Source organism: Dendrobates tinctorius, unplaced genomic scaffold (genome assembly GCF_039654945.1).
Source record: "Dendrobates tinctorius isolate UK_male_01 unplaced genomic scaffold, ASM3965494v1 ptg000261l, whole genome shotgun sequence".
In the NCBI taxonomy this organism is placed as follows: Eukaryota; Metazoa; Chordata; class Amphibia; order Anura; family Dendrobatidae; genus Dendrobates; species Dendrobates tinctorius.
Genome location: NW_027361928.1, coordinates 418,245 through 445,351, shown reverse-complemented (window position 1 = coordinate 445,351; position 27,107 = coordinate 418,245). Strand labels below are relative to the sequence as shown.

Here is a 27,107-nt window from a genome sequence, read left to right as displayed (position 1 = left end):
TCTGACCTCACTGTAGTGACTGCTCCTGATCCTGGCTGAGCGGAGTGATGGATTTGCGCGCCTCCATCTGGGAGGTGTCATAGTCTTTGATGGGGGCGCTCACAGATACTGGTCAGTAATGGAGGTCATCCCCCACTGCACACATCTCCATAGACCCTGGTACCAATTTCTCACCCTTTTCCAGATCTCTGTTGTCAGTAAGAGGGAACATTCAGAAGCTGAGACCCCTGAGAGCATCATATAGCCGTCATCCCAGCGGGGGGCGTCACTGGCACCTCATTACAGAGACCTTGACATCAGGGGGCACTATGGGCGCCCAGCCCCTCCTGTGCCACCGCTGCGGGCAGAACAGGGTTAACTGCTATCAGTGCAGGCAGGAAATCTGCTGTCACTTCCTCAGGAACAGCCTCCCCTCCTATGCCCCTCACTTCCTCAGGGCTCCTTCCATGACCCCAACATCCTGCTTCACATCCCAGAACTTGAAGCCTGCGAGGGGGGGGCTGCGTATCCAGGACGGCGCGGCCTAAAGTGGAGACCCCCATAGAGGGAGAATGTGCAGCCCCCCCAGAGAGGGAGAGTGTGCAGCCCCCCATAGAGGGAGAGTGTGCAGCCCCCCAGAGAAGGAGAATGTGCAGCCCCCCATAGATGGAGAGTGTGTAGCCCCCCAGAGAGGGAGAGTGTGCAGCCCCCCAGAGAGGGAGAGTGTGCAGCCCCCCATAGAGGGAGAGTGTGCAGCCCCCCAGAGAGGGAGAGTGTGCAGCCCCCCCATAGAGAAAGAGAGTGTGCAGCCCCCCAGAAAGGGAGAGTGTGCAGCCCCCCAGAGAGGGAGAGTGTGCAGCCCCCCATAGAGGGAGAGTGTGCAGCCCCCCAGAGAGGGAGAGTGTGCAGCCCCCCAGAGAGGGAGAGTGTGCAGCCCCCCCAGAGATGGAGAGTGTGCAGCCCCCCAGAGAGGGAGAGTGTGCAGCCCCCCCAGAGATGGAGAGTGTGCAGCCCCCCATAGAGGGAGAGTGTGCAGCCCCCCATAGAGGGAGAGTGTGCAGCCCCCCAGAGATGGAGAGTGTGCAGCCCCCCAGAGAGGGAGAGTGTGCAGCCCCCCATAGAAGGAGAATGTGCAGCCCCCCATAGAGGGAGAGTGTGCAGCCCCCCATAGAGGGAGAGTGTGCAGCCCCCCATAGAGGGAGAATGTGCAGCCCCCCCCAGAGATGGAGAGTGTGCAGCCCCCCATAGAGAGAGAGTGTGCAGCCCCCCATAGAGGGAGAATGTGCAGCCCCCCCCAGAGATGGAGAGTGTGCAGCCCCCCATAGAGGGAGAATGTGCAGCCCCCCATAGAGGGAGAGTGTGCAGCCCCCCAGAGAGAGAGTGTGCAGCCCCCCATAGAAGGAGAGTGTGCAGCCCCCCAGAGATGGAGAGTGTGCAGCCCCCCATAGAGGGAGAGTGTGCAGCCCCCCAGAGAGGGAGAGTGTGCAGCCCCCCAGAGATGGAAAGTGTGCAGCCCCCCATAGAGGGAGAGTGTGCAGACCCCCCAGAGAGGGAGAGTGTGCAGCCCCCCCATAGATGGAGAGTGTGCAGCCCCCCAGAGAGGGAGAGTGTGCAGCCCCCCATAGATGGAGAATGTGCAGCCCCCCATAGAGGGAGAGTGTGCAGCCCCCCAGAGAGGGAGAGTGTGTAGCCCCCCAGAGAGGGAGAGTGTGCAGCCCCCCAGAGAGGGAGAGTGTGCAGCCCCCCAGAGAGGGAGAGTGTGTAGCCCCCCAGAGAGGGAGAATGTGCAGCCCCCCAGAGAGGGAGAGTGTGCAGCCCCCCATAGAGGGAGAGTGTGCAGCCCCCCAGAGAGGGAGAGTGTGCAGCCCCCCCATAGAGAAAGAGAGTGTGCAGCCCCCCAGAAAGGGAGAGTGTGCAGCCCCCCAGAGAGGGAGAGTGTGCAGCCCCCCATAGAGGGAGAGTGTGCAGCCCCCCAGAGAGGGAGAGTGTGCAGCCCCCCAGAGAGGGAGAGTGTGCAGCCCCCCCAGAGATGGAGAGTGTGCAGCCCCCCAGAGAGGGAGAGTGTGCAGCCCCCCCAGAGATGGAGAGTGTGCAGCCCCCCATAGAGGGAGAGTGTGCAGCCCCCCAGAGATGGAGAGTGTGCAGCCCCCCAGAGAGGGAGAGTGTGCAGCCCCCCATAGAAGGAGAATGTGCAGCCCCCCATAGAGGGAGAGTGTGCAGCCCCCCATAGAGGGAGAGTGTGCAGCCCCCCATAGAGGGAGAATGTGCAGCCCCCCCCAGAGATGGAGAGTGTGCAGCCCCCCATAGAGAGAGAGTGTGCAGCCCCCCATAGAGGGAGAATGTGCAGCCCCCCCCAGAGATGGAGAGTGTGCAGCCCCCCATAGAGGGAGAATGTGCAGCCCCCCATAGAGGGAGAGTGTGCAGCCCCCCAAAGAGAGAGTGTGCAGCCCCCCATAGAAGGAGAGTGTGCAGCCCCCCAGAGATGGAGAGTGTGCAGCCCCCCATAGAGGGAGAGTGTGCAGCCCCCCAGAGAGGGAGAGTGTGCAGCCCCCCAGAGATGGAAAGTGTGCAGCCCCCCATAGAGGGAGAGTGTGCAGACCCCCCAGAGAGGGAGAGTGTGCAGCCCCCCCATAGATGGAGAGTGTGCAGCCCCCCAGAGAGGGAGAGTGTGCAGCCCCCCATAGATGGAGAATGTGCAGCCCCCCATAGAGGGAGAGTGTGCAGCCCCCCATAGAGGGAGAGTGTGCAGCCCCCCATAGAGAGAGAGTGTGCAGCCCCCCAGAGATGGAAAGTGTGCAGACCCCCATAGAGGGAGAGTGTGCAGCCCCCCATAGAGGGAGAGTGTGCAGCCCCCCAGAGAGGGAGAGTGTGCAGCCCCCCCATAGAGAGAGAGTGTGCAGCCCCCCATAGATGGAGAGTGTGCAGCCCCCCCATAGAGGAAGAATTTGCAGCCCCCCAGAGAGGGAGAGTGTGCAGCCCCCCATAGAGAGAGAGTGTGCAGCCCCCCAGAGAAGGAGAATGTGCAGCCCCCCATTAATGGAGAGTGTGCAGCCCCCCATAGAGGGAGAGTGTGCAGCCCCCCATAGAGGGAGAGTGTGTAGCCCCCCCAGAGAGGGAGAGTGTGCAGCCCCCCAGAGATGGAAAGTGTGCAGCCCCCCAGAGAAGGAAAGTGTGCAGCCCCCCATAGAGGGAGAGTGTGCAGCCCCCCAGAGAGGGAGAGTGTGCAGCCCCCCAGAGAGGGAGAGTGTGCAGCCCCCCCAGAGATGGAGAGTGTGCAGCCCCCCAGAGAGGGAGAGTGTGCAGCCCCCCAGAGAGGGAGAGTGTGCAGCCCCCCATAGAGGGAGAGTGTGCAGCCCCCCAGAGAGGGAGAGTGTGCAGCCCCCCAGAGAGGGAGAATGTGCAGCCCCCCCAGAGATGGAGAGTGTGCAGCCCCCCATAGAGGGAGAATGTGCAGCCCCCCATAGAGGGAGAGTGTGCAGCCCCCCATAGAGGGAGAGTGTGCAGCCCCCCATAGAGGGAGAATGTGCAGCCCCCCCCAGAGATGGAGAGTGTGCAGCCCCCCATAGAGAGAGAGTGTGCAGCCCCCCATAGAGGGAGAATGTGCAGCCCCCCCCAGAGATGGAGAGTGTGCAGCCCCCCATAGAGGGTGAATGTGCAGCCCCCCATAGAGGGAGAGTGTGCAGCCCCCCAGAGAGAGAGTGTGCAGCCCCCCATAGAGGGAGAGTGTGCAGCCCCCCAGAGATGGAGAGTGTGCAGCCCCCCATAGAGGGAGAGTGTGCAGCCCCCCAGAGAGGGAGAGTGTGCAGCCCCCCAGAGATGGAAAGTGTGCAGCCCCCCATAGAGGGAGAGTGTGCAGACCCCCCAGAGAGGGAGAGTGTGCAGCCCCCCCATAGATGGAGAGTGTGCAGCCCCCCAGAGAGGGAGAGTGTGCAGCCCCCCATAGATGGAGAATGTGCAGCCCCCCATAGAGGGAAAGTGTGCAGCCCCCCATAGAGGGAGAGTGTGCAGCCCCCCATAGAGAGAGAGTGTGCAGCCCCCAGAGATGGAAAGTGTGCAGACCCCCATAGAGGGAGAGTGTGCAGCCCCCCATAGAGGGAGAGTGTGCAGCCCCCCAGAGAGGGAGAGTGTGCAGCCCCCCCATAGAGGAAGAATTTGCAGCCCCCCAGAGAGGGAGAGTGTGCAGCCCCCCATAGAGAGAGAGTGTGCAGCCCCCCAGAGAAGGAGAATGTGCAGCCCCCCATAGATGGAGAGTGTGCAGCCCCCCATAGAGGGAGAGTGTGCAGCCCCCCATAGAGGGACAGTGTGTAGCCCCCCCAGAGAGGGAGAGTGTGCAGCCCCCCAGAGATGGAAAGTGTGCAGCCCCCCAGAGAAGGAAAGTGTGCAGCCCCCCATAGAGGGAGAGTGTGCAGCCCCCCATAGAGGGAGAGTGTGTAGCCCCCCCAGAGAGGGAGAGTGTGCAGCCCCCCAGAGAGGGAGAGTGTGCAGCCCCCCATAGATGGAAAGTGTGCAGACCCCCATAGAGGGAGAGTGTGCAGACCCCCATAGAGGGAGAGTGTGCAGCCCCCCAGAGATGGAGAGTGTGCAGCCCCCCATAGAGGGAGAGTGTGCAGCCCCCCCATAGAGAGAGCGTGTGCAGCCCTCCATAGATGGAGAGTGTGCAGCCCCCCCATAGAGGGAGAATGTGCAGCCCCCCAGAGAGGGAGAGTGTGCAGCCCCCCATAGAGAGAGTGTGCAGCCCCCCAGAGATGGAAAGTGTGCAGCCCCCCATAGAGGGAGAGTGTGCAGCCCCCCAGAGAGGGAGAGTGTGCAGCCCCCCAGAGATGGAAAGTGTGTAGACCCCCATAGGGGGAGAGTGTGCAGCCCCACCCCATAGATGGAAAGTGTACAGCCCCCCCATAGAGGGAGAGTGCGCAGCCCCCCAGAGAGGGAGAGTGTGCAGCCCCCCAGAGATGGAAAGTGTGCAGACCCCCATAGGGGGAGAGTGTGCAGCCCCACCCCATAGAGGGAGAGTGTGCAGCCCCCCAGAGAGGGAGAGTGTGCAGCCCCCCCAGAGATGGAAAGTGTGCAGACCCCCATAGAGGGAGAGTGTGCAGCCCCCCATAGAGGGAGAGTGTGAAGCCCCCCAGAAAGGGAGTGTGTGCAGACCCCCATAGAGGGAGAGTGTGCAGCCCCCCATAGAGGGAGAGTGTGAAGCCCCCCAGAAAGGGAGTGGGTGCAGCCACCCATAGAGGGAGAGTGTGCAGCCCACCCATAGATGGAGAGTGTGCAGCCCCCCATAGATGGAGAATGTGCAGCCCCCCATAGATGGAGAATGTGTAGCCCTCCAGAAAGGGAGAATGTACAGCCCCCCATAGAGGGAGAGTGCAGCCCCCCATAGAGGGAGAATGTGCAGCCCCCCAGAAAGGGAGAATGTACAGCCCCCCATAGAGGGAGAGTGCAGCTCCCCATAGAGGGAGAATGTGCAGCCCCCCATAGAGGGAGAGTGTGCAGCCCCCCCATAGAGGGAGAGTGTGCAGCCCCCCCCATAGAGGGAGAGTGTGCAGCCCCCCATAGAGGGAGAATGTGCAGACCCCCATAGAGAGAGAGTGTGCAGCCCCCCATAGAGGGAGAGTGTGCAGCCCCCCAGAGAGGGAGAGTGTGCAGCCCCCCAGAGATGGAAAGTGTGCAGCCCCCCATAGAGGGAGAGTGTGCAGACCCCCCAGAGAGGGAGAGTGTGCAGCCCCCCCATAGATGGAGAGTGTGCAGCCCCCCAGAGAGGGAGAGTGTGCAGCCCCCCATAGATGGAGAATGTGCAGCCCCCACATAGAGAGAGAGTGTGCAGCCCCCCATAGAGGGAGAGTGTGCAGCCCCCCAGAGAGGGAGAGTGTGCAGCCCCCCAGAGATGGAAAGTGTGCAGCCCCCCATAGAGGGAGAGTGTGCAGACCCCCCAGAGAGGGAGAGTGTGCAGCCCCCCCATAGATGGAGAGTGTGCAGCCCCCCAGAGAGGGAGAGTGTGCAGCCCCCCATAGAGAGAGAGTGTGCAGCCCCCCAGAGAAGGAGAATGTGCAGCCCCCCATAGATGGAGAGTGTGCAGCCCCCCATAGAGGGAGAGTGTGCAGCCCCCCATAGAGGGACAGTGTGTAGCCCCCCCAGAGAGGGAGAGTGTGCAGCCCCCCAGAGATGGAAAGTGTGCAGCCCCCCAGAGAAGGAAAGTGTGCAGCCCCCCATAGAGGGAGAGTGTGCAGCCCCCCATAGAGGGAGAGTGTGTAGCCCCCCCAGAGAGGGAGAGTGTGCAGCCCCCCAGAGAGGGAGAGTGTGCAGCCCCCCATAGATGGAAAGTGTGCAGACCCCCATAGAGGGAGAGTGTGCAGACCCCCATAGAGGGAGAGTGTGCAGCCCCCCAGAGATGGAGAGTGTGCAGCCCCCCATAGAGGGAGAGTGTGCAGCCCCCCCATAGAGAGAGCGTGTGCAGCCCTCCATAGATGGAGAGTGTGCAGCCCCCCCATAGAGGGAGAATGTGCAGCCCCCCAGAGAGGGAGAGTGTGCAGCCCCCCATAGAGAGAGTGTGCAGCCCCCCAGAGATGGAAAGTGTGCAGCCCCCCATAGAGGGAGAGTGTGCAGCCCCCCAGAGAGGGAGAGTGTGCAGCCCCCCAGAGATGGAAAGTGTGTAGACCCCCATAGGGGGAGAGTGTGCAGCCCCACCCCATAGATGGAAAGTGTACAGCCCCCCCATAGAGGGAGAGTGCGCAGCCCCCCAGAGAGGGAGAGTGTGCAGCCCCCCAGAGATGGAAAGTGTGCAGACCCCCATAGGGGGAGAGTGTGCAGCCCCACCCCATAGAGGGAGAGTGTGCAGCCCCCCAGAGAGGGAGAGTGTGCAGCCCCCCAGAGATGGAAAGTGTGCAGACCCCCATAGAGGGAGAGTGTGCAGCCCCCCATAGAGGGAGAGTGTGAAGCCCCCCAGAAAGGGAGTGTGTGCAGACCCCCATAGAGGGAGAGTGTGCAGCCCCCCATAGAGGGAGAGTGTGAAGCCCCCCAGAAAGGGAGAGGGTGCAGCCCCCCATAGAGGGAGAGTGTGCAGCCCCCCCATAGATGGAGAGTGTGCAGCCCCCCATAGATGGAGAATGTGCAGCCCCCCATAGATGGAGAATGTGCAGCCCCCCAGAAAGGGAGAATGTACAGCCCCCCATAGAGGGAGAGTGCAGCCCCCCATAGAGGGAGAATGTGCAGCCCCCCAGAAAGGGAGAATGTACAGCCCCCCATAGAGGGAGAGTGCAGCTCCCCATAGAGGGTGAATGTGCAGCCCCCCATAGAGGGAGAGTGTGCAGCCCCCCCATAGAGGGAGAGTGTGCAGCCCCCCCCCATAGAGGGAGAGTGTGCAGCCCCCCATAGAGGGAGAATGTGCAGACCCCCATAGAGAGAGAGTGTGCAGCCCCCCATAGAGGGAGAGTGTGCAGCCCCCCAGAGAGGGAGAGTGTGCAGCCCCCCAGAGATGGAAAGTGTGCAGCCCCCCATAGAGGGAGAGTGTGCAGACCCCCCAGAGAGGGAGAGTGTGCAGCCCCCCCATAGATGGAGAGTGTGCAGCCCCCCAGAGAGGGAGAGTGTGCAGCCCCCCATAGATGGAGAATGTGCAGCCCCCACATAGAGAGAGAGTGTGCAGCCCCCCATAGAGGGAGAGTGTGCAGCCCCCCAGAGAGGGAGAGTGTGCAGCCCCCCAGAGATGGAAAGTGTGCAGCCCCCCATAGAGGGAGAGTGTGCAGACCCCCCAGAGAGGGAGAGTGTGCAGCCCCCCCATAGATGGAGAGTGTGCAGCCCCCCAGAGAGGGAGAGTGTGCAGCCCCCCATAGATGGAGAATGTGCAGCCCCCCATAGAGAGAGAGTGTGCAGCCCCCCAGAGATGGAAAGTGTGCAGACCCCCATAGAGGGAGAGTGTGCAGCCCCCCATAGAGGGAGAGTGTGCAGCCCCCCAGAGAGGGAGAGTGTGCAGACCCCATAGAGGGAGAGTGTGCAGCCCCCCATAGAGGGAGAGTGTGCAGCCCCCCATAGAGGGAGAGTGTGCAGCCCCCCATAGAGGGAGAGTGTGCCACCATGTAATGTCAGAGAAGGCCCTACTGCCCATCCCCCAACCTTAGTATATGTGATGTCATCACCGGGGGCGGGGCTGGAGTGTAATGGGTGTGGTCTCATCATTAGTTCAGTGATGTCATCATCGGGGGCAGGGCTGGAGTATAATGGGTGTGGTCTCATCATTAGATCAGTGATGTCATCATCAGGGCAGGGCTGGAGTGTAATGGGTGTGGTCTCATCATTAGATCAGTGATGTCATCATCGGGGCAGGGCTGGAGTGTAGTGGGTGTGGTCTCATCATTTGATCAGTGATGTCATCACTGGGGCGGGGCTGGGGTGTAATGGGTGTGGTCTCATCATTAGATCAGTGATGTCATCATCGGGGCAGGGCTGGAGTGTAGTGGGTGTGGTCTCATCATTTGATCAGTGATGTCATCACTGGGGCGGGGATGGAGTGTAATGGGTGTGGTCTCATCATTAGTTTAGTGATGTCATCACTGGAGGCAGGGCTGGAGCTTAATGGGTGTGGTCTCATCATTAGATCAGTGATGTCATCATCGGGGGCAGGGCTGGAGCGTAATGGGTGTGGTCTCATCATTAGATCAGTGATGTCATCACCGGGGGCAGGGCTGGAGTATAATGGGTATGGTCTCATCATTAGATCAGTGATGTCATCACTGGGGGAGGGGCTGGAGTATAATGGGTGTGGTCTCATCATTAGATCACTGATGTTATCACCGGGGGCGGGGCTGGAGTGTAATGGGTGTGGTCTCATCATTAGATAAGTGATGTCATCATCGGGGGCAGGGCTGGAGTATAATGGGTGTGGTCTCATCATTAGATCAGTGATGTCATCACCGGGGGCGGGGATGGAGTGTAATGGGTGTGGTCTCATCATTAGATAAGTGATGTCATCATCGGGGGCAGGGCTGGAGTGTAATGGGTGTGGTCTCATCATTAGATTAGTGATGTCATCATCGGGGGCAGGGCTGGAGTGTAAGGGGTGTGGTCTCATCATTAGATCAGTGATGTCATCATCGGGGGCAGGGCTGGAGTATAATGGGTGTGGTCTCATCATTAGATCAGTGATGTCATCACCGGGGGCGGGTCTGGGGTGTAATGGGTGTGGTCTCTACATTAGATCACTGATGTCATCATCGGGGGCAGGGCTGGAGTGTAATGGGTGTGGTCTCATCATTAGATCAGAGATGTCATCACTGGGGCGAGGCTGGAGTGTAATGGGTGTGGTCTCATCATTAGATCAGTGATGTCATCATCGGGGGCGGGGATGGAGTGTAGTAGGTGTGGTCTCATCACTAGGTTAGTGATGTCATCACTGGGGCGGGTCTGGAGTGTAATGGGTGTGGTCTCTTCATTAGATCAGTGATGTCATCATCGGGGACGGGGATGGAGTGTAATGGGTGTCGTCTCATCATTAGATCAGTGATGTCATCATCGGGGGCAGGGCTGGAGTGTAATGGGTGTGGTCTCATCATTAGATCAGTGATGTCATCACCGGGGGCAGGGCTGGAGTGTAATGGGTGTGGTCTCATGATTAGTTCAGTGATGTCATCAGCAGGGGCAGGGCTGGAGTATAATGGGTGTGGTCTCATCATTAGATTAGTGATGTCATCACCGGGGCGGGGCTGGAGTGTAAAGGGTGTGGTCTCATCATTAGGTCAGTGATGTCATCAGCGGGGGCAGGGCTGGAGTGTAATGGGTGTGGTCTCATCATTTGATCAGTGATGTCATCACTGGGGCGGGGCTGGAGTGTAATGGTGTGGTCTCATAATTAGATCAGTGATGTCATCATCGGGGGCAGGGCTGGAGTGTAAGGGGTGTGGTCTCATCATTAGATCAGTGATGTCATCATCGGGGGCAGGGCTGGAGCGTAATGGGTGTGGTCTCATCATTAGATCAGTGATGTCATCACCGGGGGCGGGGCTGGAGTGTAATGGGTGTGGTCTCATCAATAGATCAGTGATGTCATCACCGGGGGCAGTTCTGGAGTATAATGGGTGTGGTCTCATCATTAGATCAGTGATATCATCACTGGGGGAGGGGCTGGAGTGTAATGGGTGTGGTCTCATCATTAGATAAGTGATGTCATCATCGGGGGCGGGGCTGGAGTGTAATGGGTGTGGTCTCATCATTAGATAAGTGATGTCAGCATCGGGGGCGGGGCTGGAGTGTAAGGGGTGTGGTCTCATCATTAGATCAGTGATGTCATCACCGGGGGCGGGTCTGGAGTGTAATGGGTGTGGTCTCTTCATTAGATCAGTGATGTCATCATCGGGGGCAGGGCTGGAGTGTAATGGGTGTGGTCTCATCATTAGATCAGTGATGTCATCATTGGGGGCAGGGCTGGAGTATAATGGGTGTGGTCTCATCATTAGATCAGTGATGTCATCACCGGGGGCGGGTTTGGAGTGTAATGGGTGTGGTCTCATCATTAGATCAGTGATGTCATCAGCGGGGGCAGGGCTGGAGTGTAAGGGGTGTGGTCTCATCATTAGATCAGTGATGTCATCACTGGGGCGAGGCTGGAGTGTAAAGGGTGTGGTCTCATCATTAGGTCAGTGATGTCATCAGCGGGGGCAGGGCTGGAGTGTAAGGGGTGTGGTCTCATCATTAGATCAGTGATGTCATCAGCGGGGGCAGGGCTGGAGTGTAAAGGGTGTGGTCTCATCATTAGATCAGTGATGTCATCATCGGGGGCAGGGCTGGAGCGTAATGGGTGTGGTCTCATCATTAGATCAGTGATGTCATCAGCAGGGGTGGGGCTGGAGTGTAAGGGGTGTGGTCTCATCATTAGATCAGTGATGTCATCAGCAGGGGGCGGGGCTGTCACATATCGCTGCGGTTTCAGGTCTTCGTCGTCTCTTTCAGCGGCATTTTCCGTGGGTGATGGCCGGCAGCGCTGACAGAGGGGCGGCCGTTATCACTGACCCCACTATACTCAGGCGGTCTGCAGACCTCCCTGTTATGCCGCTGGTTGTGTGGGGTCTCCGGAGTGGCTGCTGCGCAGGTTCTGTCCTCCACGTGGACGGGGTCTCGCCTGATCCTTTTCCCATGGTTTCTGCAGTGTCCGGACGGCGGTGACACCAGAAAATGAGCCCCCCCAGAGACCCCCCCACTGTACATAAACAGAGGGGCTCATGTGAGAGGAGAGTAAACTGTGTCAGGGAGGGGGGATACACGAGCGCCAGACCCCACTGCTTACATTCCCATTTCCTGCTTCCACTGACCTCTCCCCTCCGAGCTGGGAAAATCGCCAAACCCTGAGTCCCATCACCCCCGTACTCAGTGCAAACTAAGTAATACAGTGACTGCACCAGCAGAATAGTGAATGCAGCTCTGGAGTATAATACAGGATGTAACTCAGGATCAGTAATGTAATGTATGTACACAGTGACTGCACCAGCAGAATAGTGAGCGCAGCTCTGGGGTATAATACAGGATGTAACTCAGGATCAGTAATGTAATGTATGTACACAGTGACTGCACCAGCAGAATAGTGAGTGCAGCTCTGGGGTATATACAGTGACTGCACCAGCATAATAGTGAGTGCAGCTCTGGGGTATAATACAGGATGTAACTCAGGATCAGTAATGTATGTACACAGTGACTGCACCAGCAGAATAGTGAGTGCAGCTCTGGAGTATAATACAGGATGTAACTCAGGATCAGTAATGTAATGTATGTACACAGTGACTGCACCAGCAGAATAGTGAGTGCAGCTCTGGAGTATAATACAGGATGTAACTCAGGATCAGTAATGTAATGTATGTATACAGTGACTGCACCAGCAGAATACTGAGTGCAGCTCTGGAGTATAATACAGGAGGTAACTCAGGATCAGTAATGTAATGTATGTACACAGTGACTGCACCAGCAGAATAGTGAGTGCAGCTCTGGGGTATAATACAGGATGTAACTCAGGATTAGTAATGTATGTACACAGTGACTGCACCAGCAGAATAGTGAATGCAGCTCTGGAGTATAATACAGGATGTAACTCAGGATCAGTAATGTAATGTATGTACACAGTGACTGCACCAGCAGAATAGTGAGTGCAGCTCTGGGGTATAATACAGGATGTAACTCAGGATCAGTAATGTCATGTATGTACACAATGACTGTACCAGCAGAATAGTGAGTGCAGCTCTGGGGTATAATACAGGATGTAACTCAGGATCAGTAATGTATGTACACAGTGACTGCACCAGCAGAATAGTGAGTGCAGCTCTGGAGTATAATACAGGATGTAACTCAGGATCAGTAATGTAATGTATGTACACAGTGACTGCACCAGCAGAATAGTGAGTGCAGCTCTGGGGTATAATACAGGAGGAAACTTAGGATCAGTAATGTATGTACACAGTGACTGCACCAGCAGAATAGTGAGTGCAGCTCTGGGGTATAATACAGGATGTAAATCAGGATCAGTAATGTAATGTATGTACACAGTGACTGCACCAGCAGAATAGTGAGTGCAGCTCTGGAGTATAATACAGGATGTAACTCAGGATCAGTAATGTAATGTATGTACACAGTGACTGCACCAGCAGAATAGTGAGTGCAGCTCTGGGGTATAATACAGGATGTAACCCAGGATCAGTAATGTAATGTATGTACACAGTGACTGCACCAGCAGATTAGTGAGTGCAGCTCTGGAGTATAATACAGGATGTAACTCAGGATCAGTAATGTAATGTATGTACATAGTGACTGTGCACCAGCAGAATCGTGAGTGCAGCTCTGGAGTATAATACAGGATGTAACTCAGGATCAGTAATGTATGCACACAGTGACTGCACCAGCAGAATAGTGAGTGCAGCTCTGGAGGATAATACAGGATGTAACTCAGGATCAGTAATGTAATGTATGTACACAGTGACTGCACCAGCAGAATAGTGAGTGCAGCTCTGGAGGATAATACAGGATGTAACTCAGGATCAGGAATGTATGTACACAGTGACTGCACCAGCAGAATAGTGAGTGCAGCTCTGGAGTTTAATACAGGAGGTAACTCAGGATCAGTAATGTAATGTGTGTACACAGTGACTGCACCAGCAGAATAGTGAGTGCAGCTCTGGAGGATAATACAGGATGTAACTCAGGATCAGGAATGTATGTACACAGTGACTGCACTGTGGGCAGCACGGTGGCTCAGTGGTTAGCGCTGCAGCCTTGCAGCGCTGGAGTCCTGGGTTCGAATCCCACCTAGGACAACATCTGCAAGGAGTTTGTATGTTCTCCCCGTGTTTGCGTGGGTTTCCTCCGGGCACTCCGGTTTCCTCCCACACTCCAAAGACATACTGATAGGGAATTTAGATTGTGAGCCCCATCGGGGACAGTGATGATAATGTGTGCAAACTGTAAAGCGCTGCGGAATATGTTAGCGCTATATAAAAATAAAGATTATTATTACTGCACCAGCAGAATAGTGAGTGCAGCTCTGGAGTATAATACAGGAGGTAACTCAGGATCAGTAATGTATGTACACAGTGACTGCACCAGCAGAATAGTGAGTGCAGCTCTGGAGTATAATACAGGATGTAATTCAGGATCAGTAATGTATGTACACAGTGACTGCACCAGCAGAATAGTGAGTGCAGCTCTGGAGTATAATACAGGATGTAACTCCTGATCAGTAATGTAATGTATGTACACAGTGACTGCACCAGCAGAATAGTGAGGGCAGCTCTGGGGTATAATGCAGGAAGTAACTCACGATCAGTAATGTAATGTATGTACACAGTGACTGCACCAGCAGAATAGTGAGTGCAGCTCTGGAGTATAATACAGGAAGTAAGTCAGGATCAGTAATGTAATGTATGTACACAGTGACTGCACCAGCAGAATAGTGAGTGCAGCTCTGGAGTATAATACAGGATGTAACTCAGGATCAGTAATGTAATGTACACTCACTGGCCACTTTATTAGGTACACCTGTCCAACTGTGTGTTAAGACTTAATTTCTAATCAGCCAATCACATGGCGGCAACTCAGTGCATTTAGGCATGTAGACATGGTCAAGACAATCTCCTGCAGTTCAAACCGAGCATCAGTATGGGGAAGAAAGGTGATTTGAGTGCCTTTGAACGTGGCATGATTGTTGGTGCCAGAAGGGCTGGTCTGAGTATTTCAGAAACTGCTGATCTACTGGGATTTTCACGCACAACCATCTCTAGGGTTTACAGAGAATGGTCCGAAAAAGAAAAAAAAATCCAGTGAGCGGCAGTTCTGTGGCCGGAAATGCCATGTTGATGCCAGAGGTCAGAGGAGAATGGGCAGACTGGTTCGAGCTGATAGAAAGGCAACAGTGACTCAAATTGCCACCCGTTACAACCAAGGTAGGCAGAAGAGCATCTCTGAACGCACAGTGCGTCGAACTTTGAGGCAGATGGGCTACAGCAGCAGAAGACCACACTGGGTACCACTCCTCTCAGCTAAGAACAGGAAACTGAGGCTACAATTTGCACAAGCTCATCGAAATTGGACAGTAGAAGATTGGAAAAACGTTGCCTGGTCTGATGAGTCTCGATTTCTGCTGCGACATTCGGATGGTAGGGTCAGAATTTGGCGTAAACAACATGAAAGCATGGATCCATCCTGCCTTGTATCAACGGTTCAGGCTGGTGGTGGTGGTGTCATGGTGTGGGGAATTTTTTCTGGGCACTCTTTGGGCCCCTTGGTACCAATTGAGCATCGTTGCAACGCCACAGCCTACCTGAGTATTGTTGCTGACCATGTCCATCCCTTTATGACCACAATGTACCCAACATCTGATGGCTACTTTCAGCAGGATAATGCGCCATGTCATAAAGCTCGAATCATCTCAGATTGGTTTCTTGAACATGACAATGAGTTCACTGTACTCAAATGGCCTCCTCAGTCACCAGATCTCAATCCATAGAGCATCTTTGGGATGTGGTGGAACGGGAGATTCGCATCAGGGATGTGCAGCCGACAAATCTGCGCCAACTGTGTGATGCCATCATGTCAATATGGTCCAACATCTCTGAGGAATGCTTCCAGCACCTTGTTGAATCTCTGCCACGAAGAATTGAGGCAGTTCTGAAGGCAAAAGGGGGTCCAACCCCTTACTAGCATGGTGTACCTAATAAAGTGGCCAGTGAGTGTATGTACACAGTGACTGCACCAGCAGAATAGTGAGTGCAGCTCTGGGGTATAATACAGGATGTAACTCAGGATCAGTAATGTAATGTATGTACACAGTGACTGCACCAGCAGAATAGTGAGTGCAGCTCTGGAGTATAATGCAGGATGTAACTCAGGATCAGTAATGTATGTACACAGTGACTGCACCAGCAGAATAGTGAGTGCAGCTCTGGAGTATAATACAGGATGTAACTCAGGATCAGTAATGTAATGTATGTACACAGTGACTGCACCAGCAGAATAGTGAGTGCAGCTCTGGAGTATAATACAGGATGTAACTCAGGATCAGTAATGTAATGTATGTACACAGTGACTGCACCAGCAGAATAGTGAGTGCAGCTCTGGGGTATAATACAGGATGTAACTTAGGATCAGTAATGTAATGTATGTACACAGTGACTGCACCAGCAGAATAGTGAGTGCAGCTCTGGGATATGTTAGTGATGTTGTCGGTGGGCTGACAATTCTTATGATCTGCAGGTTGGTTGTCAGTGATCGGTGTTGGACTCTGACAACCTCTCCTCTGTTCCTCTTATCTCGCTTCCTCTGGGTTCAGCATCTGTAGCAGGATGTTGGGTGTAATTGTTGCTAATTATAGGAGATGTAGTCCAGGGAAGAGGTGTGAACACTGGATTCTGGGATGTGTCTGGCGCTGCTCGTTAACCCCTCACAGTCCTGCAGTATGATCTGTGACGTGTGTTATGTTGGGATCAGCAGGGAGGTGTCGGGGTTCCTGCTCCTCTTCTGATATTATGGTAATCATCTGCTGGAGTCATGTCTTCTGTCTACAGTGAAATGTTGTAATTTGGGGGACACGAGTTCGGTCTCTGCCACCGCAGTTTCCAGTTGACTTATTGGCTTCTGGATATTCAGGTTTGTGTCCTTGCTTTACTCAGGGCAGCAACCCCTATAACAGCGGACATTCTGCTCTGTAGTCCGGGTCCTCTGTAGCCCAAGTGCCCAGGGTGCGGCTCCTCTGTAGCCCGAGTGCGGCTCTCCTGTAGCCCGAGTGCCCTGAATGCGGCTCTTCTGTAGCCCGGGTGCTCAGGGTGCGGCTTCTCTGAAGCCCGAATGCGGCTCTTCTGTAGCCCGAGTGCCCTGGATGCGGCTCTTCTGTAGCCCGGGTGCCGCTCTTCTGTAGCCCAAGTGCCCATGGTGCGGCTCCTCTGTAGCCCGAGTGCGGCTCTTCTGTAGCCCGAGTGCCCTGAATGCGGCTCTTCTGTAGCCCAAGTGCCCATGGTGCGGCTCCTCTGTAGCCCGAGTGCGGCTCTCCTGTAGCCCGAGTGCCCTGAATGCGGCTCCTCTGAAGCCCGAGTGCGGCTCTTCTGTAGCCCAAGTGCCCATGGTGCGGCTCCTCTGTAGCCCGAGTGCAGCTCTTCTGTAGCCCGAGTGCCATGAATGCGGCTCTTCTGTAGCCCGGGTGCCCAGGGTGCGGCTCCTCTGAAGTCCGAGTGCGGCTCTTCTGTAGCCCGAGTGCCCAGGGTGCGGCTCCTCTGAAGCCCCAGTGCGGCTCTTCTGTAGCCCGAGTGCCCATGGTGCGGCTCCTCTGAAGCCCGAGTGCGGCTCTTCTGTAGCCTTGGTGCCCAGGGTGCGGCTCGTCTGAAGCCCGAGTGCGGCTTTTCTGTAGCCCGAGTGCCCATGGTGCGGCTCCTGTGAAGCCCGAGTGCGGCTCTTCTGTAGCCCGAGTGCCCAGGGTGCTGCTCTTCTGTAGCCCAAGTGCTTGGGTCTTCTGCAGCCCAGGGTGTGGCTCCTCTGTAGCTCGGGGGGCCCAAGGTGCGGCTCCTCTGTAGCTCGGGGGTCTTAGGGTGCAGCTCCTCTGTAGCCGAGTGCGGCTCCTCTGTAGCCCGAGTGCGGCTCTTCTGTAGCCCGGGGGTGCGGCTCCTCTGTAGCCCGAGTGCCCAGGGTGCGGCTCTTCTGTAGCCCGGGGGTGCGGCTCCTCTGTAGCCCAAGTGCTTGGGTCTTCTATAGCCCAGGGTGTGGCTCCTCTGTAGCTCGGGGGGCCCAGGATGCGGCTCCTCTGTAGCTCGGGGGGCTTAGGGTGCGGCTCATCTGTAGCCTGGGTGCCCAGGGTGCGGCTCCTCTGTAGCCCCTGTGTGGAGTTACGTCCTGCGGAACATATCAGTAGAGCTGGATAGCAGGTAGCCCCCTGTCAGTGGTGCTCCTGGTGCCTGTCTTCATTCCTTGGGGGTCGGCTTCTGCTGTAGTTGCTGCCTGGCGCAGCGTCCGAGGTCACAATGACGAGCGCTGTCTTTCGTCATTTTTGCGTTTTGTCGCCTGATGTGTTGGATTCGTCTGTGCATGTCGGCGTTGACCAATCAGCTGTTGAGTATCTCGGGGCCGCACTCCGCCTGCTCTACGAGGACTCTGCATTTGTGGTTTAGCCTGTATGGGATCAGCAGGATGCGGCAGTACGTAACGGGGGCGTCCATAATTGTCACAGGTAATACGTGGCCTAGAGCCGAACCGCACAGGTGAGACCGGAGCGGGGAGCGATCGCAGCTCATGGAGCCGATGTGTCTGCCCCCCCGAACCATCTGGGCCCATCCCCCGGTGGTGACAGCACATTTACATAGCGGGAGGCAGGGTCTGTGAAGGTGGCGCCGTCCTGCCCACGATCCTAGGGCTGAACACAGATGAAGGGTGGATGATCCGTCACCCTCAGGAGCTCTACTTGCCACACAAGCCTCCTCCTTCTCACAACTGCAGGTTTGTTACATTGTATCCACTGTGAACAATCCAGACCGATACATTGTAACAAACCTGAGAGAAGGATGCTGCCCTGACCCACTGTAACAAAGCTGCCACATGACAGAAAAATAGCCTGGCGGCACCATCCCAATCCTACCCGGATCTAATGCCGGCAGGCAAGTAGATAACGGACCAGGAGGGTCTCAGTGTCGCCTTCTGATCGGACTCTGGAGCCGCGTCACAGCGAACCTCCCAGTGGGCCCCTATCGCCCTAACGGAGCGGAGCCGTGCGCCACTGCTGCTGTATCGTGCCGGTGGGGCGGCGCAGTCTGGAGTCAGGGGGACTCGATCCTGCCGGTGCATGGTCGCTGTGAGGTCCCGGGCTGTCCGCCCTGCCGGTGCATGGTCGCTGTGAGGTCCCGGGCTGTCCGCCCTGCCGGTGCATGGTCGCTGTGCGGTCCCGGGCTGTCCGCCCTGCCGGTGCATGGTCGCTGTGCGGTCCCGGGCTGTCCGCCCTGCCGGTGCATGGTCGCTGCGGCGGTGGTCGACACGCAGCTCCGCTCCGCTAGGGCGATAGGGGCGCACTGAGAGGTTCGGCGTGACGTGGCCGCGGCTTCAGACAGTCCGAGCAGAAGGTCACAAATGGCGGCATTAGATCCGTGTAGGATCGTGCAGCGGTCGGCTCTTTCTCCGCATACTGCGCGATCTCACATGACGGAGCGGACGCAGAAACTGGCGCAAACGTCTCATCGAATATAAAAGGTTTAATATAAAATAGTTATAAAAATATAATAATTCTGTGCAGATGGGGCCTCCGCCTAGAGCCGTCCGTCGCTGCATATGATTGGCTGCCGACTGCGGCAGTGTAAGAGGCCCGAGGACGCCTCGGCAATGTCCGACAGTGACTGGTGTAAATAGGCGGAGAGCGGCCGGCAGCCCAGCTGGGGGCAGGACAAGCGTTTCACGGCGTCCTGCTCGAGGGGTCCGCGGGGCCGTGACATGTTTCCCAGGCGCTTCTTCACATTCCCTGACAGGCTGACCAGGAAGCCGTGTGGCTTGTGTAGCCAGCGCGTCCGCCGCTCGTCCTCAGCGCCATTTTCCGGTAAGTCCATCCACTGCTTAACCAAATCGGCAAAACTATTGTCCCCCAGAACCAGCGGCTGCCGACTGCGACTCTGGGACAGCAAACACCCCGTCCAGTCCTGCGAGCCGCCCCCCACACCGATGCCCCCCCACTGCTCCAGGCAGACATCTGACGTGGATTTGGGGCGGATTCTCCCTGGTCTGGAGCGCAGCAGCCCCCCGGAGCTCAGCCGTGAACATGGCGGCTGAATGTGTCTGCGCACGACTGGGGGGGCCGCCACCGATTCCTCATCCTCCATGTCCTCGTCCTCGCCCCGCAGCGAGCTCCCAGACACCTCCGAGTAGCCAGAGTCCCATTCTAGGCCGTGCTGGCCGCAGCCCCCCAGAGAGACGTCGCTGGGCAGGTCCACGCAGCAGGCGGAGTCTGCCTCCGACAGGTCCGAGGTGCGATGTGAAGAGCGGATGTCGCGCCTCAGTGGTCGGCGGGCCGGAGGCGCAGAAGATTCCTCGGCAGACGCGGGGGACGAGCGTTTCAGGTCCTGCAGCACGCGTAGCATGCAATCCATCTGCCCGGACGCTGTGGAGCCGGAGACCTTCACACTCTGCAGAGAGACGGAAAAAGAGGTGAGAACTGGAACCCCAAATATACACAGGCTGCATCCCGCCAATTCCGGCCACCCCCATCTAATGGGCGCCCAGTCCCAAAGCCCCCCAATAATGCCTCCTCCTCCCCCACAATGCCTCCTTATGGGCGACTCCTACGCCTCCACGCAGACGCTCAGCGCAGATTTATTCAGGCGGGAGACGAGCTGAAACATGATGTGGCGGAGCCGGTTTTGGCTGCGGCTGAGTGGGCTACAGCACTCCCCAAATCCCTGGCACACGCCCGCCAGCAGCGGAGGGGGCACAGCGAGCAGAACACATGCCCCGAGGCACGAGGCGTCCCCCGCCCCGCAGGGAGCACGTGCCTCACAAAGCAGCCAGCCTCGGGGTATGTGGACAGAGGCTCCAGGCCCAAACCTATGGCAGCCATGCTGTTAACCCCGTCTCTGCCACGAGGATATGAAGAGGCCGCTCCATCCCCCTCATGTTTGTTTTGGCAGCAGTTTAACATTTCTCTCCCATCTGCTCTACATCTGCTGTGCCGCTCCTCCAGCTCTGCTGTATCTTTGCACGTACTGGTTATAGACATAGCAGAGCAGAGGCGCAGTGCATTGTGATATCGCCTGCAGTCCTATGTAAAAGCAGCCGCTGAAGTCACATAATGCCTTGTCACTGATTGCTGGGCTCCTTCCCCAGGGGCCACACTTAGTCACATCCGGCCCCGTACACATGGTGTCAGGCCCAATATCTCACCGCTGCGCCCCATGATTCAGTGATGATGCACCCTTAGACCTTGTGCCAACCCTGCAAGAAGCAACAGGAGGGCAGACGTGTGCGTTCAGGGCTCATGTAGATCGCAAGCTCTTGGGGGTCATGAACTGCGTCTCTGATATTAACCTTGACTGACAGTATGGAGGGTCCTGAGGTGTAGAGGAAGATACACTAAGGACTGGAGAGCAGGGACCGAGGCTGAGCCAGGACGGGGGAGCTGGGACCGAGGCTGAGCTGAGAAGAGGACCGGTGCTGAGCCGAGACGGGGACCGAGGCTGAGCCGAGAAGAGGACCGGTGCTGAGCCGAGACGGGGACCGATGCTGAGCCGAGAAGAGGACCGATGCTGAGCCGAGAAGAGGACCGATGCTGAGCCGAGAAGAGGACCGATGCTGAGCCGAGAAGAGGACCGATGCTGAGCCGAGACGGGGACCGATGCAGAGCCGAGACGGGGACCGATGCTGAGACGAGAAGAGGACCGATGCTGAGCCGAGAAGAGGACCGATGCTGAGCCGAGAAGAGGACCGATGCTGAGCCGAGAAGAGGACCGATGCTGAGCCGAGAAGAGGACCGATGCTGAGCCGAGAAGAGGACCGATGCTGAGCCGAGAAGAAGACCGATGCTGAGCCGAGAAGAGGACCGATGCTGAGCCGAGACGGGGAGCGGGGACCGAGGCTGAGCCAAGACGGGATGCTGGGACCTGGGCTGAGCCGGGACGGGGAGCTGGGACCTGGGCTGAGCCGGGACGGGGAGCAGGAGACCGAGGCTGAGTCGAGACGGGGAGCTGGGACCGAGGCTGAGCCGAGACGCGGACCGAGGCTGAGCCGAGACGGGGAGCGGGGACCGAGGCTGAGCCAAGACAGGGAGCGGGGACCGAGGCTGAGCCGACGAGCCGGGACCGAGGCTCAGCCGAGATGGGGAGCGGGAACCGGGACTGAGCCGAGACGGGGAGCGGGAACCGAGGCTGAGCCGAGACGGGGACCGAGGCTGAGCCCAGACGAGGTGCGAGGATCGGGGCTGAGCCCAGACGAGGTGCGAGGATCGGGGCTGAGCCGAGAAGGGGGAGCGGGGACCGAGGCTGAGCCCAGAAGGGGAGCGGGGACCGAGGCTGAGCCGAGACGGGGGAGCGGGGGCCGAGGCTGAGCTGAGACAGGGAGTGGGAACCGGAGTTGAGCCGAGATGGGGAATGGGTACTGGGGCTGAGCCGGGACGGGGGAGTGAGGGCCGGGGCTAAGCAAATACGGGGAGCCGGGACCAGTGCTGAGCCGAGACGGGGACTGAGGCTGAGCCGAGATAATGATCCAATGAGGAATGATCGAGGCTAAATGAGGATCGGATATCATGGATCAAAGAGGCCTAGTGGGGAGGATGGCTAGACTGGAGAGTTGTAGGAGCACTTGGAGTCCAGTCTCCCATCCTGTCTGACACATTCCTCCATCCTGTACTGACTTGCACTGCTCTGTCCTGTCTCAGCTGGCATTAACCCTCGCAGGGAGAGCAGCGCAGACAATGAGGGGACCCCTAATGGAAGCAGCAACCAGATATGGAGAAGTGTAAAGAGGGGCAGCAGGATGTGAACCAGGAAACTCAGTCACTTCCCCCTGCAGCCTCCACATGTGCCCCCCACTACATCTGCAGCCTCCAAATTTGCCCCTCACTCTGTCTGCAGCCTCCACACATACTCCCTACTCTGCAGCCTCCACACATGCCCCCTACTCTGCAGCCTCCACATTTGCCCCCCCACTCTGTCTGCAGCCTCCACACATGCCCCCCACTCTGTCTGCAACCTCCACGTGTCCCCCACTGTCTGCAGCCTCGACACATGCCCCCCACTCTGCAGCCTCCACATTTGTCCCCCCACTCTGCAGCCTCCACATGTGCTTGCACTGTCTGCAGCCTTCACACGTGTCCCCCACTCTGCAGCCTCCACATTTGCCCCCCACTCTGTCTGCAGCCTCCACACGTGCTCCCCACTGTCTGCAGCCTCCACACGAGTCCCCCACTCTTTCTGCAGCCTCCACACATTCCCCCCAGTCTGCAGCCTCCACACGTGCCCCCCACTCTGTCTGCAGCCTCCACACGTGCCCCCCCACTGTCTGCAGCCTCCACACGTGCCCCCCACTCTGTCTGCAGCCTCCACACGTGCCCCCCACTCTGCAGGCTCCACACATGCCCCCCACTGTCTGCAGCCTCCACATGTGTCCCCCACTTTGTCTGCAGCCTCCCTGTTGATGTCTTCTCCACTTACTGTACACAGGGGAGCAGCATGTGGTGCAGCACTGAAGAGAATAAAATGCTCACGATGATTTAACCCTTTCATTTCGAGCCCCATCCTGACACTGAGCAGCAGCCACAATATACTCTCCAGTGTGATGAGCACTAGATACTCACCAGCTGGAGGGGTCTGGGGTCCAGGCGGGGAATCTGCATGCCCCAGACACAGTGCAAGCTCGGGGTCACCACTCTGAATAGACTCTGGCTGGGGGTCCACACTCTCTGCAGACTCAGGCTGGAGGTCCACACTCCGCAGGTCCAAGCTAGGGGTCCACACTCTGCAAACTCAGGTTGGGGGTCCACACTCTCTGCAGACTCAGGCTGGAGGTCCACACGCCGCAGGTCCAAGCTAGGGGTCCACACTCTGCAGACTCTGGCTGGGGGTCCACACTCTCTGCAGACTTAGGCTGGAGGTCTACACTCCGCAGGTCCAAGCTAGGGGTCCACACTCTCTGCAGACTCAGGTTGGGGGTTCACACTCTTTGCAGACTCAGGTTGGGGGTCCACACTCCGCAGGTCCAGGCTAGGGGTCCACACTTTGCAGACTCAGGTTGGGGGTCCACACTCTGCAGAATCAGGTTGGGGTTCCACACTCTTTGCAGGCTCAGGTTGGGCGTCCACACTCTGCAGACTCAGGCTGGGGGTCCACACTCTCTGCAGACTCAGGTTGGGGTTCCACACTCTTTGCAGGCTCAGGTTGGGGGGGTCTACTCTGCACGTGTGAGTCTTCAGCTCTGAGTGAGCAACAACTTTCTGTTCTGTCCCTTTACATCCCAAATCAGCCTAGCTCCGCCCAGTGTGAGCCTCAGCCAATCACTGAGCCAGGATCAGACCCCTTGGATTTGGAATTCGTTTATAATTTGGAGAAATCTGACACCGGGGAATAAAGCAGCAGAGGAGGAGGGCGCAGCAAGGGTTAATGTGAGGAGCAGCAGAAAGATACAATGTATCAAAAATGTAACAAGAAAACAAAAGAACTGGGCAGTTAACTCCTGAGTGCCCGAGCCAGAGAGAGCAGCAACTACCAATAACATGAGGGGTCCCAAGATGAGCAGCTCTCATCCCCCACTGAGGAAAACTAAGACCCTCAACCCCAGACACCTCACTGCACTGACACATTGTAACAAAGAGCTGTAAAAAGGAACAAAACAAAAACCCTCAATATAAGAGGGGCTGATATCAGTCACATATGGTGTAATGTCTGGAGGTTATATCAGTACTGGAGCGTTATAAGAGGGGCTGATATCAGTCACATATGGTGTAAAGTCTGGGGGTTATATCAGTACTGGAGCATTATAAGAGGGGCTGATATCAGTCACATATAGTGTAATGTCTGGAGGTTATATCAGCACTGGAGCGTTATAAGAGGGGCTGATATCAGTCACATATGGTGTAATGTCTGGAGGTTATATCAGTAATGGAGCGTTATAAGAGGGGCTGATATCAGTCACATATGGTGTAATGTCTGGGGGTTATATCAGTAATGGAGCGTTATAAGAGTGGCTGATATCAGTCACATATGGTGTAATGTCTGGGGGTTATATCAGTACTGGAGCGCTATAAGAGGGGCTGATATCAGTCACATGATGTAATGTCTGGAGGTTATATCAGCACTGGAGCGTTATAAGAGGGGCTGATATCGGTCACATATGGTGTAATGTCTGGGGTTATATCAGTACAGGAGCGTTATAAGAGGGGCTGATATCAGTCACATATGGTATAATGTCTGGAGGGTATATCAGTACTGGAGCGTTATAAGAGGGGCTGATATCAGTCACATGTAATGTCTGGGGGTTATATCAGTACTGGAGCGTTATAAGAGGGGCTGATATCAGTCACATATGGTGTAATGTCTGGAGGTTATATCAGTAATGGAGCGTTATAAGAGGGGCTGATATCAGTCACATATGGTGTAATGTCTGGGGGTTATATCAGTAATGGAGCGTTATAAGAGTGGCTGATATCAGTCACATATGGTGTAATGTCTGGGGGTTATATCAGTACTGGAGCGCTATAAGAGGGGCTGATATCAGTCACATGATGTAATGTCTGGAAGTTATATCAGCACTGGAGCGTTATAAGAGGGGCTGATATCGGTCACTTATGGTGTAATGTCTGGGGTTATATCAGTACAGGAGCGTTATAAGAGGGGCTGATATCAGTCACATATGGTATAATGTCTGGAGGGTATATCAGTACTGGAGCGTTATAAGAGGGGCTGATATCAGTCATATGTAATGTCTGGAGGTTATATCAGTACTGGAGCGTTATAAGAGGGGCTGATATCAGTCACATATGGTGTAATGTCTGGGGGTTATATCAGTACTGGAGCATTATAAGAGGGGCTGATAACAGTCACATATAGTGTAATGTCTGGAGGTTATATCAGCACTGGAGCGTTATAAGAGGGGCTGATATCAGTCACATATGGTGTAATGTCTGGAGGTTATATCAGTACTGGAGCGTTATAAGAGGGGCTGATATCAGTCACATATGGTATAATGTCTGGGGGTTATATCAGTACAGGAGCATTATAAGAGGGGCTGATAACAGTCACATATAGTGTAATGTCTGGAGGTTATATCAGCACTGGAGCGTTATAAGAGGGGCTGATATCAGTCACATATGGTGTAATGTCTGGAGGTTATATCAGTACAGGAGCATTATAAGAGGGGCTGATAACAGTCACATATGGTGTAATGTCTGGAGGTTATATCAGTACAGGAGCATTATAAGAGGGGCTGATATCAGTCACATATGGTGTAATGTCTGGGGGTTATATCAGTACTGGAGCATTATAAGAGGGGCTGATATCAGTCACATATGGTGTAATGTCTGAGGGTTATATCAGTATTGGAGCGCTATAAGAGGGGCTGATATCAGTCACATGATGTAATGTCTGGAGGTTATATCAGTACTGGAGCGTTATAAGAGGGGCTGATATCAGTCACATATGATGTAATGTCTGGAGGTTATATCAGTACTGGAGCGTTATAAGAGGGGCTGATATCAGTCACATGATGTAATGTCTGGGGGTTATATCAGTGCCGGAGCATTATAAGAGGGGCTGATATCAATCACATATGGTGCAATGTCTGGGGTTATATCAGCACTGGAGCGTTATAAGAGGGGCTGATAATAGTCACATATGGTGTATTGTATGGAGGTTATATCAGTACTGGAGCGTTATAAGAGGGGCTGATATCAGTCACATATGGTGTAATGTCTGGGGGTTATATCAGTGCTGAAGCGTTATAAGGGGCTGATATCAGTCACATATGGTGTAATGTCTGGGGGTTATATTAGTACTGGAGCGTTAGAAGAGGGGCTGATATCAGTCACATATGGTGTATTGTATGGAGGTTATATCAGTACTGGAGCGCTAGAAGAGGGGCTGATATCAGTCACATATGGTGTAATGTCTGGGGGTTATATTAGTACTGGAGCGTTATAAGAGAGGCTGATATCAGTCACATATGATGTAATGTCTGGGGGTTATATCAGCACTGGAGCGTTATGAGGGGCTGAAATCAGTCACATATGATGTAATGTCTAGAGGTTATATCAGTACTGGAGCGTTATAAGAGGGGCTGATATCAGTCACATATGGTGTAATGTCTGGAGGTTATATCAGCACTGGAGCGTTATAAGAGGGGCTGATATCAGTCACATATGTAATGTCTGGAGGTTATATCAGTACTGGAGCGCTATAAGAGGGGCTGATATCAGTCACATATGTAATGTCTGGAGGTTATATCAGTACTGGGGCGCTATAAGAGGGGCTGATAATAGTCACATATGGTGTAATGTCTGGAGGTTATATCAGTGCTGGAGTATTATAAGAGGGGCTGATATCAGTCACATATGTAATGTTTGGAGGTTGTATCAGTACTGGAGTGCTATAAGAGGGGCTGATAATAGTCACATATGGTGTAATGTCTGGAGGTTATATCAGTACTGGAGCGTTATAAGAGGGGCTGATATCAGTCACATATGGTGTAATGTCTGGGGGTTATATCAGTACTGGAGCGCTAGAAGAGGGGCTGATATCAGTCACATATGGTGTAATGTCTGGAGGTTATATCAGTACTGGAGCGTTAGAAGAGGGACTGATATCAGTCACATATGGTGTAATGTCTGGGGGTTATATCAGTGCTGGAGCGTTAGAAGAGGGGCTGATATCAGTCACATATGATGTAATGTCTGGGGGTTATATCAGTGCTGGAGCGTTAGAAGAGGGGCTGATATCAGTCACATATAACCCCCAGACATTACACCATATGTGACTGATATCAGCCCCTCTTATATCGCTCCAGTGCTGATATAACCTCCAGACATTACACCATATGTGACTGATATCAGCCCCTCTTCTAACGCTCCAGCACTGATATAACCCCCAGACATTACACCATATCAGTGCTGGAGCGTTAGAAGAGGGGCTGATATCAGTCACATATGGTGTAATGTCTGGAGGTTATAT

General features: G+C 55.5%; 1 protein-coding gene across 1 annotated transcript; it reads right to left on the bottom strand.

Moving 5' to 3' along the window:
- Positions 1–18,647: 18,647 nt before the first annotated feature.
- INKA1 (inka box actin regulator 1) lies at positions 18,648–26,899 on the bottom strand. Its single transcript, XM_073558872.1, has 2 exons — positions 22,745–26,899; positions 18,648–19,583 (listed from the first exon to the last, which is right to left on the bottom strand). Exons 1-2 carry the CDS (start codon positions 22,781–22,783, stop codon positions 18,717–18,719), a joined length of 906 nt encoding a protein of 301 aa, XP_073414973.1. The 5' UTR covers positions 22,784–26,899; the 3' UTR covers positions 18,648–18,716.
- Positions 26,900–27,107: the final 208 nt, after the last annotated feature.

What these genes read in the sequence shown, in the direction of transcription:
- INKA1 (XM_073558872.1), bottom strand. Translation starts at nt 22,783, where the DNA reads ATGCAGATTCCCCGCCTGGACCCCAGACCCCTCCAGCTG. An exon ending in ACCCCAGACCCCTCCAGCTG is followed by an intron (nt 19,584 to 22,744) that starts GTGAGTATCTAG and finishes GTCTCTCTGCAG; the next exon opens with AGTGTGAAGGTCTCCGGCTC.